This window comes from Miniopterus schreibersii, assembly GCF_964146895.1.
Source record: "Miniopterus schreibersii genome assembly, chromosome: 15".
NCBI lineage: Eukaryota > Metazoa > Chordata > Mammalia > Chiroptera > Miniopteridae > Miniopterus > Miniopterus schreibersii.
The window spans coordinates 38,568,651-38,589,508 of NC_138115.1; the positions used below are offsets into that span (position 1 = coordinate 38,568,651).

A 20,858-nucleotide genomic window follows, 5' to 3' on the forward strand; every position below is an offset into this window, starting at 1 on the left:
CATAGTGAAGTGTTTTGTTTTGTACACATCATTCTCAGCCTCTTAATGAGAAATTTCCAAATTAGGTTAGTCATCAAAATTCCACCGGTAAACTCTCTGTCTGCCAAAATGTGGCTCAACATTTTATCCCCTACTGAGAACATGCAGAGATAATTTCTTCATTGAGTTAGCAATACAAAGTACCCTGACTCAAATTTTGTAAAATTTTAAAATTTGTAAAATCTTTTTGTAAAATTTTTGCTGTTAGCAAGGGACTGATCAGGAGGTGACAATTTGATGAAGTTAAGGTTGGGAAGTCATGCCTTGAATTTTTGTGGGCATTGAGCTATATATATATATATATAGCTATAATTGAGGAATGTCATTGTCTTCTAACTTGTTCTTATAAATGGTGGCTACTGTAGTTGTTAAGAATCCTCTGTTTTCAACACTCAGGCAAATTAAATACCACTATGGTCTGGGCACAGCCCAGGGCACTCAGGATGCAGTAGATCATCTGCTGGAAAGAATTTCTGTCCCCAGTAGAGGAGTCAGCAAACTCCAACTTTGTTTGCTCAAAATATTTTTGTTGGGTTCTGAAAGGCATAGACCTGTTGGGGGATGGAGGGAAATAATAGTGTTAATGAAAGTCAAAATACATACTTATGTTAAGTTGGAAATTACCCTTAGAGGAAGTGATATGTAAACCTGAGCTAATAAATAATAATCATCTTTCTCTTGCTAATTCACTGTAGAGCATTTGCTGAAAAGGAGAGCTCTCATTGTAACTATTGGTTAAACTGTTTTGAGGAGCCAGCTCTGTTCATGAGAGGGATGAATAATAATTCAGATACTGGAGTAATTTAGGAGGGGAAATCACTTTAGGGCTTTGATAATCCCTGCCTGGTTGTCTGCCTCCTGTGAATTACAGATAACTTTTCCTGAGCCAGGATTGAGATATGAGGCATGTAGGGTGCTCACCTCAGGTATACACTATGCAGGGGCACCAAAAAACTCGGCAATCAAGCTAATATTTTAACTCAATTTTTAAAAAAATAGAAATTAATGCAAAAAAATCCATGATGCAAAAATACCAAAAATTGAACAAGGACCAGCTCAGTTTTATCCCCCATTGTTTACTTTGACTTTGTCCTGTCCCCACCTACCTCTAAACTCCCGAAGCACTTAGTTCATTCCTCATCTGCAAGAAGGCTTCACTGTGTGTTACGGTCATTTGCATGCTTGTCCTGTCAACGGCATGGATAACATCTGACTGTCAGGGACAAAGCCAGGTCTGTTTTGATATTCCTCAATTTACCCAGGATTGAATATTGTATGTAACAGCTACTCACTAAGTGCTTATTAAATCAGAGAGCTGGGCAAATTAGAGTTCAGACCCTGTTGACATTTACTGTGTCTTCGGAAAGCTCTTATCTCTAAAGAGATATATAAAAGAATTCAGAGACCCTCCACTAATGGAAGCTTTTTGCATTTGAGGTTTTATCTTTATATGCTTTTCACTTTTATTATATTCATTCTGAATTACTCTGTTCTGTAATCATGCTGATTTTTAAGGAGCCTGCTATGTTGGGGTGCATAATTAGAGATATCTTGTTTTTCCTTCTTCTGCAACATTTTGACTTATTTTAACATCAGTTTGGGCTAATGAACATCTCTGCTAGTGTGCTCCTCAGGCACTTCACATTCACTCATCCGAAACTGCGTTCATCATGAGACCTGTTGCTCCTGAAGGGCACCACCCTTCATTTAGTTCCTGAAACCTCAGTTCTGGAGTAAGTCTTGATTCTTTACTCTCCTTTAATGCCCTGTGTCCAGTGCATGTCTTATTCTATCCCTAATACCCCATTAATATCCTTTGGGTTCATAATGACCTCAGACCAAGGACCAGCTCAATAGTCTCTCCTCCCGTTTTCCAGCCTCCAGTCTTTGCCACACAATTGCAAAAGTGGCCTTTGTAAAACGCAAATCTGATAACATCACTCTGCTACTTGAAACTCATTAATGACTCACTGGCTGTTACCTTCAGGAAAACAGTCCACTCTTCATAACAATGCCTCCTCCATCTAGTTCCTTCCTTGCCCGTCTCAATCTCACACTATTCCTTGGCCCATATCCTGCATTTTCTCTATTCTGTGTAGAAATCCCTTCCCTCAGTTCTGTTGTCCCACTTCCCCCACCAGCCCTCGGTTGGCTTAGGTACCCATCCTCTGTGCTCTCATAATATTGAGCACAAAAGTCCATTTGAGCATGGAGCAACCCTAATGGGTTGTTTTTCCCCCACTAGGCTGTGAGCTACTGGGGAAGGGGGCAGTGGCATGAGTATGTCTTTTGTTTTGTATCCCAGCATCCAGAGTAGATCCAGCAATCATGTGTTTATGAAACTTGCCCAATTCATTCAATCACTTGTTAAACTCATTATGTTATCTTCACTTCCATTCTCCTATCCATTCTCGTTGTGATCTAGTTTAGATTCTTATCACTTCATTCTCTATATATGTTTTATATTCCATCTAAATTGGACTAGTGCTAGTCCCAAAATATATCTGTAATCCGTCATCTCTATTTGGAGAATTCCTTTTTGTCTATTTCAATATTCATCTTCCACGTACTCTGCTCCATCAAGTTTTTCCTGCTTTCCTACATGTGCAAGTAATCCCTGCCCTCTTTGAACAGTTCTATCTCCTCCTACCGCACCCCCAGCACACATACACTTTATTTGCACCAGATTGCTATACATCGTGAGCGATGACCATTCTCTTGTTAAACTGTGGGTAGGGATTGTTCCTCCTTCTTTCGGTTCCCCCATGGGTCTTGCTCAGTGCTTTGGTCATACAAGGGGCTCAGAATTGAATTGGAACTGAACTGAATTGAATAAACTATCCATTTATGAAATAATTTGCTTTAGAGTTGCCAGAATTAAATGGCCACTCCAGTGACAATATTACTCTAACTCACTAATATCATTTGATCCACGGAGGAGCTAGTTAATTAAGTAGGTGGATTAAAAAATATAATCTGCTAGAGGAAGAATGTTTTGGCAGGCACCCATGCATTTTTTTTTTTTTTTCTGAAAAGCATTATGATCTCTCAGCTATAATTCCTCTTGCTTTCCACCCAAAATAGCAATAGGACTCTTTGCACATGACTGTTGATGGCTGGCTTAGGAATCCAGGCCATACACCTGTGTGCCAGATGTGTGCTGCAGCCTGTGTGCTCTCCCAGTCCATCTGCAAAGCATACCCCATGCTGGCTCCTTTCTATAGGAAAGAGGGCATTGGTCCCCAGCCTTTTTACATGATAGGTTCCCTGGTGCTTGCCTGTTTTCCTTAACTTAAAGCCCCCTCATTGAATTTCAATGTCTTGGATGACCTTTGCCAACACAGGAGGCCTTAGTCCATTTGCTTATCCATGAGTCTGCTTTTTCTCTGCGTGTCTGATTTTTGCCTGGTGATTTTCTGACTTGTATCACCAGTTGTGAGAATGTGGTTTGGTCTTCTGTTTACTGAACCAGCCACATCAGCATCAGCTGTAGTTAATAGCTGATCAAGTCCTCAGGATTTCCATGTGGAGGAGCCTAAAGAGGGTCATCTGATATTGAATGTAGCTTTAGCTGGAATGAATGGGGTTCGATAACGAATGGGCCCGCATTGATGGGCACTGGGGACAGGATAGCTTTGTGATCTTCTTTGTTTCTGTAAGAATGCCTCTGCAACAGAATCTGACCCATTTCTATGCCAATGTGCTAATAGTTGTGGAATTTCATTCATCTCCACAGAGGCCAGTTAGCCCTGGAACCCCATCTGTTTGAATGGATGCAGTAAAATGTCATGGAAATGTGGCCATCCATTCACATCACCAGTGAGAGCTTTCTCGCTGTTAATTTCTCTGCATTTTAAGTGAATCCAATTGCACAGATTCTTGAACCAATAATAATAATAGTAATAAAAGGTGGTGTTTCGAGTTTTCACTTAATTTTTTATTTTGATGTTTAAGTGTCGACAAAGAGAATTAAACAGTTATAAAAATAGGCACAGAATCTAAAAGAAGATGCTCTCCTCCCTACAACAGATTGAAAACAACGCCTCAGCCAGATTTTTTGAGTCTCTCTTAGCATAAGATGCCCAAGGCTGTGTTTTGGCCCAGAGGAATTCTTAGGCTGAATTTTTTTTTCCTCCTGAAAATAGAGTTTAAGCAATAGAGAAACAGGGTGAGTCTTAACGAGAGCAGGGGTAAAAGAGGTGCTGCCTCTTACAGATTACTGGAGTGACATATAGTTCAAAATGTAGCAGGCCTTCCAGTTAAACTCAGGGCTAGCTGGCCGGCAGAAAAACTGGGGCCAGTCAGGCTAGAGAGTGTGGTAGGCGCTTGTAAGATCACAGTAAGTAGGAAATAATGACCATTTCCATACATTTGTGTTTTCCTTAAGAAATTTCCTAAAATGATTTTTAAGTCAAGAATTTTGACTTTTAAAAAAGAATATATATGTTGCATTTGTGTGTACTTAAACATCTGATATAAATGGATAAATAATATAGGAGACAATAGGTTATTTGTCAAAAATAAGTATGGAGTAAAAGTATTTTTTTCCAGGCACCCGTGGGTATGAACTGGCTTGATCAATCTATTGAATATGCTTAAAATAATCAGGCACATTCATGGGCTCGACAACAGGGGGAATAACTGGCTGGCTGTTTCTAGGTACCAGGCCCAGCTCTAAGTACTTTGCAAACGTTCACTCGTTTGATCCCTGTCACAAACTGGTGAGGGAAGTACTGTTGTTATAGAATCCCATTTTACAAATCAGGCAACTGAGGCTTATTAAAATGAAGATTTTACCCTTTGCATCTCATAATAGCTTTATTGAAATCACTTGTTTCCTAGACTAAGCGTTGCCTCTTCATTTGCAAGGTATGAATTCACAAAGCAATGGGCCTGGCAGTTTTAACCCAACATATCAGAACTAATGCAGCAGACTGTTGTTTATCCAGGACGTCTATCATCTGACACATTCTGAATTAATAACTTTTCCAAAATGTGGGTCTCTTGACTTTGAAAGAATGCAACACTTGATAAATGGCATTTTAGTCCATAATATATTTCTACAATTGATGTTAAACACTTCAACTATAATTTCCTGCCCAAACACAGATACAAATAAGAAACATTGCAGCTCATGCATTACCAGCCAAACTGTCAAGATACTGCTGCTATATTTTCTTACGAATTTCCTTTCTCCTATTTTTATTCTGGGAACTGGGCTACCGTAATTTGACCTGGTGATCACATCATCACTTTACACCATACATAGAACCAAACCACACCACAATATTAGAATGTTAATTAGTGGTAATTATTTTTAAATATTATTTTTTAATCAATGGCTTGAATTTTTACTATGTTACAGTCCCTGATCAACTCAGTTATGTATTTAAGTGAGTGCTATTGGTTTCAAAGATGACCTTGGAGAAGCTATTTCGGTGGTGCTACCAATGCTTAAAATTTCTTTGGAATTCTTTTTAATTGCCTTTGTAGCAAGCATTAGTTTATTTTGGAAGGTGACCACTCTTCCTGCTAAGTATAGATTTGCTTTGAAAATATAATTTTACTTGGAAGTTTAGTCAGTAGGACAGAGGAGATTTGGGAATGAAAAATGGAACTACAAATATAGTCATGAATTCATTATTTTTATATGATCAATGGCTTTGTTAGCCAGGCTAACTAGAATATACACTTCCAAATTTCAGTTACTTAATTCAGTACCAATTTATTTCTCACTAATGTCACAATCCAATTCAGGTCAATAGTCTGCTCCATACAGCCATTCAGGGACCTAGGCTCCTTCTACATGGTGGCTTTGCTGTATCCTAGGTCATCAGAGCTCTATATTAGACCCTGTGCATCCAGCTAGCAATTGAGGGAAAGAGAGAACATGAAGAATTCCACAGCAAGTTTGGGGAACCAGGCCTAGAGGTGGCACATATCCGATCCACCCACATGCCACTGGACAGGGCTCAGTCGTGCCCCTACCTAATTGCAGGGGATGTGACTGGAAGGAAAAGGAAATGGGATTTGGTGAGAACATAGCCATGTCTCTGCCACATTACCTCTAGTGATGTTCTCTTCCAAAAAGGTGTTCCTAAAATGTCTTCAGTCATTGTAGCATAATCTGAATAAACTCTTATCACTGCCTTGAAGTAAAAATATCACTTGGAAGTACATTCTGGTAGATTTCTTATATTGGTTTTACATTTTATCCATGTCCCATATGTGTTTCCATTTAGATGAGGTAGACAAAGCAGTTTTGAGATTTGTCATCATTGATCTGTCACATCTTTTAGGGGTGGTCTCTTTGACAAACAGAGGGACAGACAGCAGGTCCTGTGATGGGACTAGGGACCACACAACAAAACTGCCAAGGGAGAAAAAAGCACTGAGATAACTTAAAAAGGAAATACCCCATTCCCTCAGGCAGAAGACCAAACTTAATGTTCAAGTGAGGTTAAGTGTTCCATTTTTCTTCTAGGCCTTGTCTTTTTTTCCTCTCTAACAGAATAAGAGAAGGTATTTCAGAAAAGTCCTTCTTTGTGGGAAAGAGGTTACTACTTTTCATTCTTCTACTCCCAAGTCTCTGGAAAACTACAGATATGATCATTAAGACAGTGAAGGAAATCCTTCAGCAAAAAAGAATAAAACAGCCCTGGCTGGTGTGGCTCAGTTGGTTGAGAGTCATCCTGTGCACCAAAAGGGCACCAGTTGGTAGCCAATTAATATTTCTCTCTCACAACAATATATTTTTCTCTCTCCCCTCTTCTCTCTCTCTAAAATTAATAAAAAACATTTCTTTAAAAGAAGTAAAAAAACAAGGAAACCCATGAAAGTTGCTATTTTTGTTTCAGTCTCTCTTTATAAACACACACATGCACTCACAAATCCTCTCATTCTTTTCTTTAACTGCCTCTGTCGCATCCGCTTCAGGTTAAACAGCTCTATCACCTATGTCCAGACTCTGGCCATTTTCAGGGAAGCTTTGAGGCTGCAGATAAATAAATGACCTTGTACAATTTTCACATGACATAGCAGAAAGGCAAAAATTGTCAAATAAACATTTTAAGCATTCGTTCAGGAATGGTTGCACATTACCAGCAAAGATACCACACTCTTGCCTCTTCTCTTGGCATGACTCTGACCCCTGACCTCTTTTTAAACCCACATCTCTACACCTGACATCACTGGGCTTCATCCCTGCTTTGGTTTTGTAGAACGTTTTAATAGACAGTGGTGAGCATCTTCAAGTTTCTCTCCCTGACCCATAATACCACACACTGGGATTTTTCCCTTGGGGGAGGTAAGTTCTATTTTGGCAAAACTGGCTCTTGGCTCAGGATGAGTAATATGGCAGTGCTTGCGGTTCGTTTTCTTAACTAGATCCTTCAAGATTTAGAGTGCGCTGGTGTATTAGTTCCCCATCGCTGCTGTAACAAATGACCACAAACTTAGTTGTTTAAAACCACATAAATTTATTGTCTTACAGCTCTGGAGGTCAGAAGCCCAAAATCAGCTGCACTGAGCTAAAGTTAAGGTGTCAGCCAAATTGGTTGTTTCTGGTTCTGAGGAGAGAATCTGTTTCCTGTCCTTTTCAAGCTTCTGGGGCTGACTGTATTCTTTGGCTCTCTACCCCTTCCTCTCCCTTTAAAGTGCATTACTCTAAGTTCTGCTTCCTTCGTCATATCACCTTCTCTTCTTCTGTAATCAAATCTCCCTTTGCCTCCCCTTTACAAGGATCTCTGTTATGATATTGGGCTCCCTGGATGATCTCCCCATTTCAATATCCTTAACTTTAATCACACTTGCAAAGTCCCTTTTCCCATATAAGGTAATATTCTCAGGTTCATGGAATTAGGATATGGACCCTTTATTCAGTTTACCACAGTTGGTTTAGGGGAGCTTTACACAGAGAACTAATCCTATGTATGCTATGGTCTGGTTGGTTTTGTACCCCCTCCACAACCAATACATGTTGACATCCCAAACCCAAGGCGATGGTATTAGGAGGTGAGGCCTCTAGCAGGTTATTAAGTCATGAAGGCAGAGCCCTCACTATTGGGATTAGTGCTTAGTGCTCTTATAAAGGAGACCCCAGAGAAATAGCTTGTCCCTCCCACAATGTGAGGACACAGCAAGAAGTCACCAGCTATGAACCAGAAAGAGGGCTCCCACCAGAACGTGACCATGCTGGACCTTGATCTTGGCTTTCCAGCCTCCAGAACTGTGAGAAATAAATTCTACTGTTTATAAGCTACCCAGCTTTTGGCATTTTGTTATAGCAGCCCCAGCAGACTAAGATAATGTCCTTTTCAGCTTAATGTAGGACTGTCATTCAGAAACACCTCCAGACTTAATTTATGGTCTCAATGGGCTCAGACATGTACAATTCTCATCATTCTCTTCTGTCCTTTTGCCTCCCCACTCTTCTTAGAGATACAATTTGGTAGTTTGTTGTAGGAAAGAGAAAAATAGGGGAAAATGTAAAATAATTAAACAGTTAAAGATTCAGGCCTCACCAAATTCCCAGTGCTGTTCTTGACACCATAGCCAACTTTAGAAGTGCAATTCCAGCTATTGTGACTTGTTTTATCTACTTTTGCAAATACCTTGGTTCTATTGTCCTCACTGTCTCATGTCTCTTGCTCAGTCATGGTTTCTCTAGCCTCTTGGCTTCTGCCAGCTTCTCCATATCTTTACAGGTGTATGCCAGTCTCCTTTCTATGTCTTCCTTGGTGTGTTAGGCATTCAAAACCAATTAATAGTAAGACTCTGATGGGATAGATGGGTCACCATCCAGTATGGAGATTCCTGGAAGACTACTTCTTCTAGGCTGCATCACAAGCCACTCACCAGCATATAGGTGGTTGACTTACCCTTGAAAACCAAACTCTAGTCCAGTCATTTTGCTTGGCTTGGTGGGATTCCATGATACAAAGCATGGAAGCCATTGTACAAGGGGTTGCCTGCTGCTACTATCCTTAAAAACAAACAATGGTACCATCAGATATTTGTTCCAACACTACTCCATAGATTATGTTTTGGAATCTACACAAAAAGACCCTAGGTATCTGACTTTTCAGGAGGTGCATGCCATGCTAGCATATATACCAACCAACTTTGGGTTGAATGTTGATTCCCTAAGAACCCATATTTACATTGCTTCTCACATAACTTTTTCAGTTAAATCTTAGAGTTCTGTACATTTTCCTGGATGTATATTTCTGCTAGTTATTTTCTGAAAGTCATATTTTCACTTTGTGTGTCTTTAGCAGATGGAATCTTATAAAAATGGCCTAAAAAGGAATACAGGGACATTTTGTATATGCTTTTAAAAATAGGTCTTTAATGTGCCAAATGACTTCCTCCTGATGCCGAGGCAGTGATTTGGATTTCACTCTCTGCTCATTTGGTGGTCTAAGGGATTCCTCGGACTGTGTTATTTCCTCTAAATAACTCTGTTCTATCTCATTCATTCCCAAATTAAATTAATAGGAGGTAAGAGATATCTCTTTTTGGTCAAATTTAAGTTACATATTGTGGTTTCCCTGGGCTTAAGTTGAACATAATTTTATCAGTAATATTTACGATGAAGATGGTGGATATAAGAAAGGCTGCAAAACTACCAGGCATGCAAAACTGACCTCCTTACAGCCATGTTTCTTTTCTATTAAGAATAGCAGTGAAAGCAACTGACACAATTTGTGCTGAGTTTGGAATTTTTGCTGAAAACAGGTATTTGGCTGAATGCATCTGAGAAATTCTAAGTGGCATTACCTGGAACCAATGCCTTAAATAAATAGGGAGGTCTGAGCTGAAAGAAACTGCAAAAAGAGGACAATGCAGGTAGTGTCTGTTGAAGCAAAGGTTTCCCCACAGCAAATTCTAAATCAGCTCACGAAACCCAGGAGAGTTTTCTGAGCTCCATCACAAGAAATTTAAAAATCTATCTTTTGTTCACTTCTGCCTGTTTTTTATGTTAGCCACAACAGTCAGTGCTGCCATTAAATTTTAGTAGGAGGAAATGGATACAATGTTTTCTCCAAAAATCTTGTCTGTTTTGTTGCTTGGACGACACTTGAAGCCACCACAGTAAAACTAACACTTCTTGCCATGTGAGAGTGTTTGGTTCCTGTGTCTCAAAGCAAACTCTAACGAGAGTCCTCTCTCCAAGTTGGAGTCTTCAAGAAAGCACATACAAAGTCATCTACGAATTAAATGGCATTTCTAATTATCCAGTATGCCTGCAGGTGCATGACTGAGGCAGATCAAATCCCACCTTTATTTGTTTATTGGTAGAAGGTGTTTGACAAAGCCCACAGCACGTTCGCGATGGCAGGTCAAATCTCAGTTTGTTGTTTAGTTTCAGATTGGGACCAGTACTGTCTTTCTTTTGCCATACACGGATAACAATTTAGACATGCTGAATTAACCTTATCTCAGCTGGGGACTGGAGCGAACCCCTTCCTCTTAGATTATTCTTTAATTCCCTTTTCATAGAAGGAATTTAGAGCTGAACAGCATTAAGGGATCATTCAGTCTAGGTTTCCCAAATTTATTGGCTCACAAGTCACTTTTTTAAATTTAGCGACTCTCCAGTGAAATATGATAGATGAACAACATGCACTTTCCCTTATTCCCTCCCAAATATTTACTAAAAGGATAGGAAGGAGATGGAAAAAGAAGAAACCACTGAAGTTAACAAGAACACCAGTGATGCTCACTGCAGACAGGAAATGGCAACATTTTTTGAAGATGGAAAGTGGATGGGCAGTAGTAATGAATACATTAGCAAAGTGCAGAATGCTAAGTGCCTAAAAAAGTTGATGCAAGAAAGACACAAGGAGATGCAAGCTGTAGGATTTGGGACAGTCCCAGAGAGCATAGGCACTGGGAGAGGGGAGTGATGATTGAGATGGAAGATTAAGTTAGAAACAGGGAGAAGATATAGCTGCTCTTCCAACTGTTACATTCTGGTGGTCACTGCAACCCAACCCCAGTGGGAAAGGTAAGTCTATTCTTTGAGGATATTGAACTAGAGAAGTTACTGAGTTCTGGACACCCAGTACCCATGTGGAGTGGGGAGGTGGTACTGGATGAAAACAGGAGGAAGAAGTGAAAGGCGACGTATTTAATAGTAAGCCCACCACAGCCCCAGGCTTACTCCCCCATTCAAATACCAGATGTATTCTCAGTAAGCCTCTTTCTTTCCTCCCCATCCTGGGCAGAACGTTAGAGGATTTCTCAATGAAGTTGCCAAAGAACCTGTGGGGGAGGAAAATAATCCCCCCTCTACCATTCTGAGTTCTTGGATGAAAGACAGATTAACAAGAGAAAAACAGGCAAAGTTTATTAACATATACACCTCATGTTTATGTTGAAGTAAACCAGAGGTAAATGAGTCCTTCCAGAGATGGCTTAGAATTCAGGATTAAATATCTTCTTAATAGGGAAAGGGGTGGGGATATGGAGCCTCTTAGAGCGCAGCAAATGACTTTTAGGAAAGATGAGTGGGCTCTTACCTGAATAGGTGGGAGGAGTGATAGTTTGTGACAGAGTTTGTGTGGGTATGATGTTGACTAGATTCTCCTCTCCGGTGATAAGTGACAGTCCGTGGTGGTTGATGAAACTTCCGAGGAGGAAATTTATGGTAACTGGATTCTTTTTGGAAGTTCTGTCTTTAGGCAGATTAGGAGAGTTCAGAAAAAGTCTCTTCCTGCTTTTACTGTTGTTGTTTTTGTGTGTGTGTTTTTCAAATGCCTACTTCTCAAAATAATTAATATACTAAAGCAACATATTTTGGGGGTGGCATATTCTCCCTTCCAACCCCCAAATGAAAAGCCTAAAACTCACATTTGGGGAATCCCACAATGAAATGTCCAAGTTAGATTACTTTTTCATGAAACTCACCCTTTTGACAAGGTTTGCTCATGAAAACAGAGCTTGCCATAGGTTTTCCCTTTCAGATATAAATGAACAAAACTAGAACTGCACAAATACAATTGAGAAATGCATATAGTATTAAAGGAAATAAAGCAACAGAAAAAAGTGAAAAGAAACAGAGTCAATGTAGAGAGCAGAATAAGATAAAAACTATTCTTAATGTCCTAAAGGTATTCAGGAAAGATAAGGCATTCATGACAAAAAGCAGAACCATAAATAGAGAAAAAAAATGGTAAAAACTCTTGTATGTTACAAATATGGTAGCATAAATATAAAAATTCAATAGAGTAAAGCTCTGGCAGGGTAGTTCAGTTGGTTGGAGCGTCATCCCAACATGTCAAGTTTGCAGGTCCATCTCTAGTCAGGGCACATATAAGAAGCAACCAATAAATGCATAAATAAGTGGAACAAATCAATATCTCTCTCTGCCTCTCTGCCTCTCTCCTTTTCCTTGCTCTAAAATCAATAAATAAACAATTTAAAAAATAAAAAATAAAACTCAATACAGTAATTGGAAGTTAAAGGTGGGGATATCTTGCAGAAAATAGAACAAATGGATGAAGAAGTAGAAGATGAGAAAAAACCTAATAAAATTAGAGACTCAATTTAGAAGGTCTATTATCTAATAAGACTTCCAAAAGGAGAAAACAAAATAAATAGTAAAAAAGATATTATCAAAGAAAGCATAAAATAAAATTCTCCCTAACAGAAGAACATGAGTTACCAAATTGAAGACCCCTCCCAAATGTCTTCATACAATGTAGGAAAAGATCCACAGAGGAGAAAGAGAAGATTGTAAAGACTTCCAGAAAAAGAAAATTATCACACACAAAGGATCTGAAATCACAATAATATTAGAAATTTCCAGAGTGATGTAGAAAGCTTGAAAAGTGGTGCAATGTACTTCAATTTTAACCTAGCCAACCCATCAGGTGTGTGGTGTAGCATAAATTTTTTAGTACATGCAAAGTCTCAAAATACTTTTTCCTCCCATGCACCACTTCTCAGAAAGCTTTTAGGAAAAAAGCCACCAAGATGAAGGAGTCAACCAAGAAAACGAAAGACATGAGATCTACAAGATAGAGTTCCAAAAAACCAGAAAAGCAATAATAGAAAGTTGTAGTTTGACAGCTATGCATGAGACTAGGAAAGCAGCCAGTCAGCCCTGGGGTGGGAGGAATGTCCCCAATTGTAGAACTCGTATATCATATGACATGTCTGGCAAAATTGTCAGAGAGTTGGGAAAGAATTATTCATAGATACAAAAAATAAATAAAAATTATATAAACAAAGCAATTATTAACTCCAGGAAAAAACAAAAATTTTATAAGAAAAGAAATGTAAATATAGGGCTGTGTGGCTCAGCTGTAACAATATTTATCGAGTCAGAATTATATAAGCATAATAATATAAATGATTGAATGATTTTTATTTTTTAAATTGTGATAAAATTATGTTGGGAGGAAGAGAGGAGGAAGAGTTTTGTATGTGTGGGCAATAGCCTGAAAGAGCTAAATCATGTTTACAGTAAAAAACCAATAGGTAGTAAAGAAAATTTTACAAAATTATGAAAAAAATTGTTTAAGTATATGACCTATAAATATAAACAACAGGAAAAAAAGTCCAGCTAAAATATTTTCAAGTAGTTGCTTGTAGGGAAGAGAGCTTAAGGATGGGGAAGGTCGATTGCTGTTTTTCTTTATGAACCTTAAGCAGGGTCAGAAAGCCATGGTTCATGGGCCAAATTTGGCAGGCTGCCGGTTCTGTAAATAATGTTTTATTGGAGTACAGCCATGCCTACTCGTTTATGGATTGCCTGTGGTTGCTTTTGTGCCCGAAGAAGTTGATACAAAAGCAGAGTTGAGTGGTTGTGACAGAGGCAGTATGGCCTGCCATCCAAAATATTTGCTTTCCTTGCGGGAGAAATTTGCCAATCTCATGTCTAGAGCAGTGGTTCTCTGCTTTTAGCTGAATCAGAACCATCTGGAGGGCTTGTTAGAACACAGATTGCTGGGCTCTCCTAGAATTTCTGATTCTGTAGCTCTCGGGTGGGGCCTGAGGGATCTGTGTTTCCAATAAGTTTCCAGGTGATGCTGATGCTTCTGGCTCAGGGGCTCTGCTTTGAGAACCACTGGGCTAAAGGAACTGTGTGGCTTTTAAAAAACTCATATGTAAGGGTCATGTTTATAAAATAAATATTTAGAAGTATAAGCTTGGAAGCATGCATGAAAATTTACTCTGAAAGGACTACAAAAACAACCCCCAGTGGATTAAATGTGACTTGAAATGATTAAAGTATAATTTTTTAAACCTTATATGGGAACAAAAACCTTAACAAATTGAACTGGAGAAAACATACTGTGCTTTATGGATAATGTGATCTCACGCATACAGGCATAGATGTTCACAAGTTCTGTGGCCTCCGCCACCGCCCTGGCACGTATCCTCCCAGCCACTGGAGAGCAGGCCTATGGCTCTGCCTCCTGTCATTCTACTGCTCGTCAAAGGCAGGCTGCTATATAACAACATCAACTATGCGAACAGTTATCTAGAAATCTTTTCTGTTTCCTGCTCTAAAATACTATTTTCAGCATTTTTAAAATTTCTTATCTCCTTATAAGACAGTTGTCTTCTGAACAACACGGTTTAAGAAACTTGATTTAAAACCTAATCGTCTTCTCTTGACCCTTTTCACAGACGAAGAAACTGACACCCAGAGATGATGGGTAGTAGAGCCAAGACCTCCTGACCCAGTCCCTGCTTCCTTCCCCTCCTGCACCCCAGCTCCTGTTTGTTTTGCCTCAGGTGGTGAAGAAAGAACCCTGAATGAGCCCAAACTCAAATCGGGCATGAAAAAAAAAGCACTGCTAATACCAGTGATCATCGTTTTTTCTAAAAGCCCGAAACAAAGAAAATTCTCTGCTTCCAGGAATAGCCTTAATCAGTCACATATGTGAACACAGACCCGGTGACTGTTCAGATGGTTTTCCACCAACATAACAGGATTTTCCCGACACATTGATTTTTTTTTTTCTTTTGCCCATTATCAGTATCAGTAATTTTTTTTTTAAGATCCTAGGCATGATACCAGACCTTTCAACCAGGCAGGCAGGATGCCAAAGATCTGAAGTGTTTGAAAGCAAAGAGAAATAAAGGCTATTGAGGGTAGAAATAGTCCCTGGTTGATAAAAACAAACAAACAAACAGCTTTAAAAATCTAAGAATTGCGCCCTGCGGGGGTGGGTTTGCTGAACTGTCAGCTCTACCAGTTAATGAGGCAGTTTGTCTAATGGAGATAGAAAAGACCACTTATAACAATGCTGAGCTTTGTGTGTGTGATTTAAAAATCAAATTGAGTGGAAATGCAGCAAACACTAAATGGTATTGTTTATTTTCTAATTAATTTGCTACAAACTACAAAATTCAAGTGCTAAATATGTTAGATGGTGTGTGATTTTTAGGAGAGAAAGCACCGAAACATTCACCTCTCATAGTCCATTTGCTTTCTTTTCATTAGAGAAACAAGCCATGGTTTGAAAGTTTGAAAAGGACATTGATATTTCGGATGGGACAACCCTTTTGAGTGTTACATAAGCCAACCAGGAATTTAGTCTCCTTTGTAAGGTTTCGAGCAGTTGCAGGGAGCCTGGGACCATATGGCCTGACTGTTGATGATGCTCATTTTTAATATTAATAGGCCAGGGATTCAAGGCCTGCGGAGAATGTCATCTAAGTGAGGACAACCACTTACATCACAACTGCTCACGTACTGTTTTTGTTGTGGGGTACAACCAGGGCAATGCAGGCCCTCAGAATAAATATAAGCACAGCATTTTTGAGGGGAAAGGGCAACGATGGTGCAACCAGGCAGATCTAGGTGCAAATTCTGGCTTAGCCACAGGCTGACTCTGTGGCATTGGGGGCAAGTCATTCAAACCCACTGAGACTTGGTTTTTTCCTCTGGAAAATAGGGATAGAAATAACTTCCTATGGGACTATTCCTAGAGCTACACAGCTTAGAGCCCATAAGTGAAGCACCTGACATGTGGTAAACAAATCAATTGAAGTTGTTACATATAAGAACATTTTAGGATTAGTAATAATCAAACTGGCTAACTCCACAAACTGAGGAATCCGTAAGCTTTTATGAGTCTTTGTTCTTAAATTTACCTAGATCCTACCTCTTCTTCTTTACTGTGATGACAAATGTTTTAGTCCTAACACCCTTCTCTTAGGACTACTGTAATGTGTTCTCTTCCCTGCCCTTGTCCATTCCAACAGGCTTGTCCTCAGGAGCATATCATTTAATGGGACAATACATGTGTTTATAGCAAGCTTTTGCCTAGTGTTTACTATTTACCTACTCTTTACTCCGCACCAGGTACTGTTCTTCTTTTGATATTACCTCATTTAATCCTCATAACATGCCTCTGAAGTAAATTCTATTACTATCTCAATTTTAAAATAAAAACGGACATATTGAGAGGTAGATAATTGCCCAAGGGGCAGAGCCATGATTTGAACCTAGGTAGTCTGAGTCTAGAATCAGGTTCTTAACTACTGGTCCTTATGCTGACCTTGACACATGGCTTACATCCAGGGCTTGCCATTCAGTGAGCTCCAGAATTTGAGATTTTTACAGAATATTGGTCATCAGGGTCAAGGTAAACCTCTGAAGTTCATAGCCAGCCCACCCTAGAATCTGTTTCAGTCTTCTTCCATTCCCAGTCTTGAGGAATTCTAAATGCTGAGCATCCTTAAAATGTCCTTTGCAAGGACAGGACAGGTTCCTCCTCCTGAACAACATGACCTCGATCAGGAGCTGTTAAAACTAGAAACTCCATGAGAACAGAAACCAGATTAGTTTACTCCACTCTGTTATCTTTGGCACCTACGGAAGCACCTGGCACATAAGAGTAAGTTGTGATTTGACTGACTGATGGGTGATTGAATGGATGGACACATGGATGATGGCTGTATGGATCAAATGATGGAGAGATGGATGGGTAGATGGTGTTCTTATAAGAAAAGTGTATATTGTTGACAGTAAGGAATTGACATAAAATATTTCTCTGATCCTTGATGACTGTATCTTGTACTTACCTTTCATTAGATTATAGCTTTCTCTCACAATTATATTTATCTTGTTGGGCATGTCCTTCCCAATGGCTGCATTAAAATCCAAAGTTCTTCTTATGAAACATGTAAGATCTTGGAAGCACAAAGGTTACGACAGCATTAATCCACTTTTCTAAAAGAAGCCAGAACATCATTTTTTCATTCATTTATTCAATAAATATTTATTGAGCATCTGTTGCCTGTCTGGTACTCTTATAGGAGCTTAAAACATAGCTGTTAACAAAACAGAAAAACTTTGCCCTCCTGGAGAGCACATTCTAATAGGGCAGACAGACAAAAACAAACACTCCCACTGTGTAATAGATCAAGTTAAGTGTCATGGAGAAAATTAAGCAGGGTGAGGACTGTAGGAATGATGGTGGGTGGAGATCGCTATTTAATAACAGGTGGAGTTATTTTGAAATTGTGTATAAGTTTCATTTTATATTAGAATGTGAACATTTAAGAAAATTAAAGTAGAGAGTGTAGGGGAACAACTGGGACAGATTAAAAGACAGATTAATATTATAGATTTTTCACATAACTTGATTAAGAGGATAATATTTTTGACTTGTGAAATATATACATGCATACATGTTTTTCTTACAGGATTAGCAGGTCTGGAGTTTTAAAGTGATAACATTTGCCAGCCTCAAACTGAAAAGAAAATAAAGAAAACAGACATCCATAATCACCGTGGCAAAATGAGAGGTGGGTGAACTGTGCTGGGAAGAAGCAAGGTCATCTGTTGAACTGTCTTGCCTTTGGTCCAGAACACAGCTCAGACTCAAGTCTTGCCCTGAACTTACCTCTCCAACTTTGGTTCAAGGCCTGGAGTGATGTGTTCCCATCCCAGAGCACCTTCCATTCTGTGAAGCCTGAAACATGACCACCAGTAGCCACGCATGTCCCGTCCCGGCAGTGAATGGACACATGACTCACTACCCAGCCGCACCCTACCCCTTACTCTTTCCGCCGGTCATCGGAGGACTTTCCCTGCCTCCCCTCCATGGCCTTCACGGGCACCCTCCTCCAAGTGGATGCAGCACCCCGTCACCTGCAAGTAAGTACCACTGGAATTTGCTCTTTTTTCTCTTGATTGGCTTAATGGACCTGAGAGAACAGGATAGTTCATATCCAGAGTGAGTTTTTATTCCATTGGACGTAGATTTCTCTTGGTCTAGAGTTTAGTGCCATTGGAAGAAATATGAACCCAGATAAATGGTGAATTTTAGAATTTGGGTAATTCAAAACCATGCTAATGTTTTGCTTGATTTTATAAAATGTAAACACAGAAAGTAATCAGCATATGTGACCAATATACCTGAAGAAATTGGCCACTTAATGATGTGAACAGTGAATTAGTATTTGGCGCCATAAAAATCACTAATGCTAATCCTGGATTGAAAATTGATTTGGGTTGTAAAGTTCCCTTTGAATCTCTTACTCATTTCCCAGTCACTGATAATATCCATAATTGTTCTTAACTTCCCAGGGACCTTTGCTACCAATTCATATCACATAAGCTTTTTAAATGTCCTTGACCACTTTTGACTCTACTAAGCTGTTTCCTACTTCCTATCTTCTCTAAAATGTTGGGTATAAAGTACAATAGAATAAAAATAGAGTTAGAATTCTTCAAGACTGATATGACTTACTCATAGAAAGCATCCATGTCATGTGATTTTAAAAAATATTTTGCTTCTTTGAGGACAAACTATGGTAGCCAGTGAGCTCTCCCACCTTTTCAAAGGTTGCCTGGTTTGGTATCTGGAGGCAAAAAGATATGTTGATTCCACTGTGCTGCGTCAGGAATCCACAGCACATATCCTAGATTCTTGCTGGTTCATAGCTCGACAGGAGCACTTCAGAGGTCTTCCTGGTGATTATTTTGCTTTTTGCAGCTTTTTAAAGAATTCCTCCAAATATTTGCTTGGTGCTTAGAAGCTTTTATTTTGAAGAACTGCCTTAATTTTTTCTGTATTGTGTTCTTTGTATCTTCTCTCTCCTACTACATTTTTAGCTCACCGGGAGCAGGGGGCCATCCCTCCTAACTAGGATCCCTTAGCTCCTGGTACAATAGTAGGGGATGTTTCAATGTCTGCATGTCTGGATGCATGGATGGACAGATGAGCGGATGGATGGACAGGTTTTCACTGCAGTGATGTTGGTGGCAATCACAGTATTGTCATGCCTGATAAACATAGACTTGTTTTCCTTCTTGGAATCACCTGACTATAACTCTTCTGTGTTTTAGATTTCTGATCAGAGCATGTGATCTATAATTATTTTTTAAGTGCTTAATAGCATCCTCCCATGCTTCTCAAGTTCAAATTGAGAGTAGACATAGTCAAAGTAACTTCTTGGGTATCAGGAGAGATAGAAAAAGTTCCTGTATTCAAAATATTGTTCAACTATTGTAAATGATATAATTAAGTTGCTTTCAGCTAACACATAAAGGGAGTCTAACTAAATGATTGTTAAAGCTGTTAAAATTTCACCCAAGAGCCTCTGTATCTAATTCTATAACTCAGCCAGCCTGATGGACAACATGTCTAATGCATTTCTTTCCCAAGATCAGAAGTATGTTTTGTAGATATAGCCAAGGAGTTAAGCAAGACATAAATATTCTTCCCAGCCTGTACCCTAAAGGAACTGGGCTGTATCATATCTAAATACCTCTAAATACAAGACTGTTCTTTTCATTTCACAATTACTAATAAAGCACACGATGCTATCACTCCTGGGTTAAACCACAAGACAATTGCTATTTTTCTATACCAAAATAAGTCAAACTGTGGCATTTTTATACAATTCAACCTTTAGAAGGAGAGGGTTTGCAGTTCAAAAAAGGGGGGTACCTAATTGATGACAGTTTTTTCTGAGGGCCTTAGGGTGCTAGGTAGCTGCACCTTGAAGGTGGCTGGGGAAGGAGCAGAAAGAGAACTGAGGGACAGAAAGTTCAGGCTGGAAACCGTAATGTTGGCTTACTTCAAACCCTGGCTAATATGTTTTATTCCTTGTAGCTACAGACAAAGCACATGAAAGCCACTCAGATGAAAATTATTGAAAGAAGTTACTGTTACTATGCCGTCAGTTGGCCCTTGGGTAGGGAGTTGTCCTTGTTAGAGCTTGTGGTGTGGAAAGACCGGGGAACAACGATAAGGTCTTAAAAGTTACACGCAGACTTTTTCTTGGCTAAAAATAAACTGAGAGTTTTATTCATGTCCTGAGGTTAATTAGGGCGGTAGCCAAATTCTATAAAGTCTCAATAACTAGCAAAACCCATGCTTGGGTGGAAAAGCCGGCTAATCTGGGATGTAAAGGGAACAGACATTTATGGGGTCATGTCATTGAACTATGGGATTTGCTGGCGTTTCTTTCAAAATCAGTACCTGTCCAGATTCTCCTGCCCTGTAACAAGGTTCTTTTAAGTATCTCGTATTATAAAAGCTCAAGAACTTTCCACCTCAAAAGGGAGTGAGAGCAATTTCCATATGGCTGCCGATGTCACACCCACTCCTTACTCCTCCGTCAATTCACTTCTGATTCTCTGGTCACCTGTCCTCGTGGATTAGAACCTGAACTCTGTATATTTAATCACTCTTTCCTATAGTACACATGTCTCCATTCCCACATATAAAGACGTCCTTGACCCTGCGTATCAGCTATATAACCTCTTGGAATTTCTCTCCCATCAAGTATAAAATATTTTTTATTTAAAGAATAGTCTTCTTTAATTACCATGTTCAAAT

At 39.3% G+C, this 20,858-nt stretch overlaps 1 protein-coding gene across 2 annotated transcripts in view; it reads left to right on the forward strand.

Moving 5' to 3' along the window:
- The window catches only part of RARB (retinoic acid receptor beta), a 571,444-nt gene that overhangs the window by 238,655 nt on the left and 311,931 nt on the right, over positions 1–20,858 (forward strand). For both annotated transcript variants that reach the window (XM_081159689.1, XM_081159688.1), the window contains one exon: positions 17,713–18,166. In XM_081159689.1, the coding sequence (XP_081015815.1) occupies positions 17,989–18,166 (178 nt within the window). In that variant the 5' untranslated portion in view covers positions 17,713–17,988. The remainder of the gene's footprint in view (positions 1–17,712; positions 18,167–20,858) is intronic.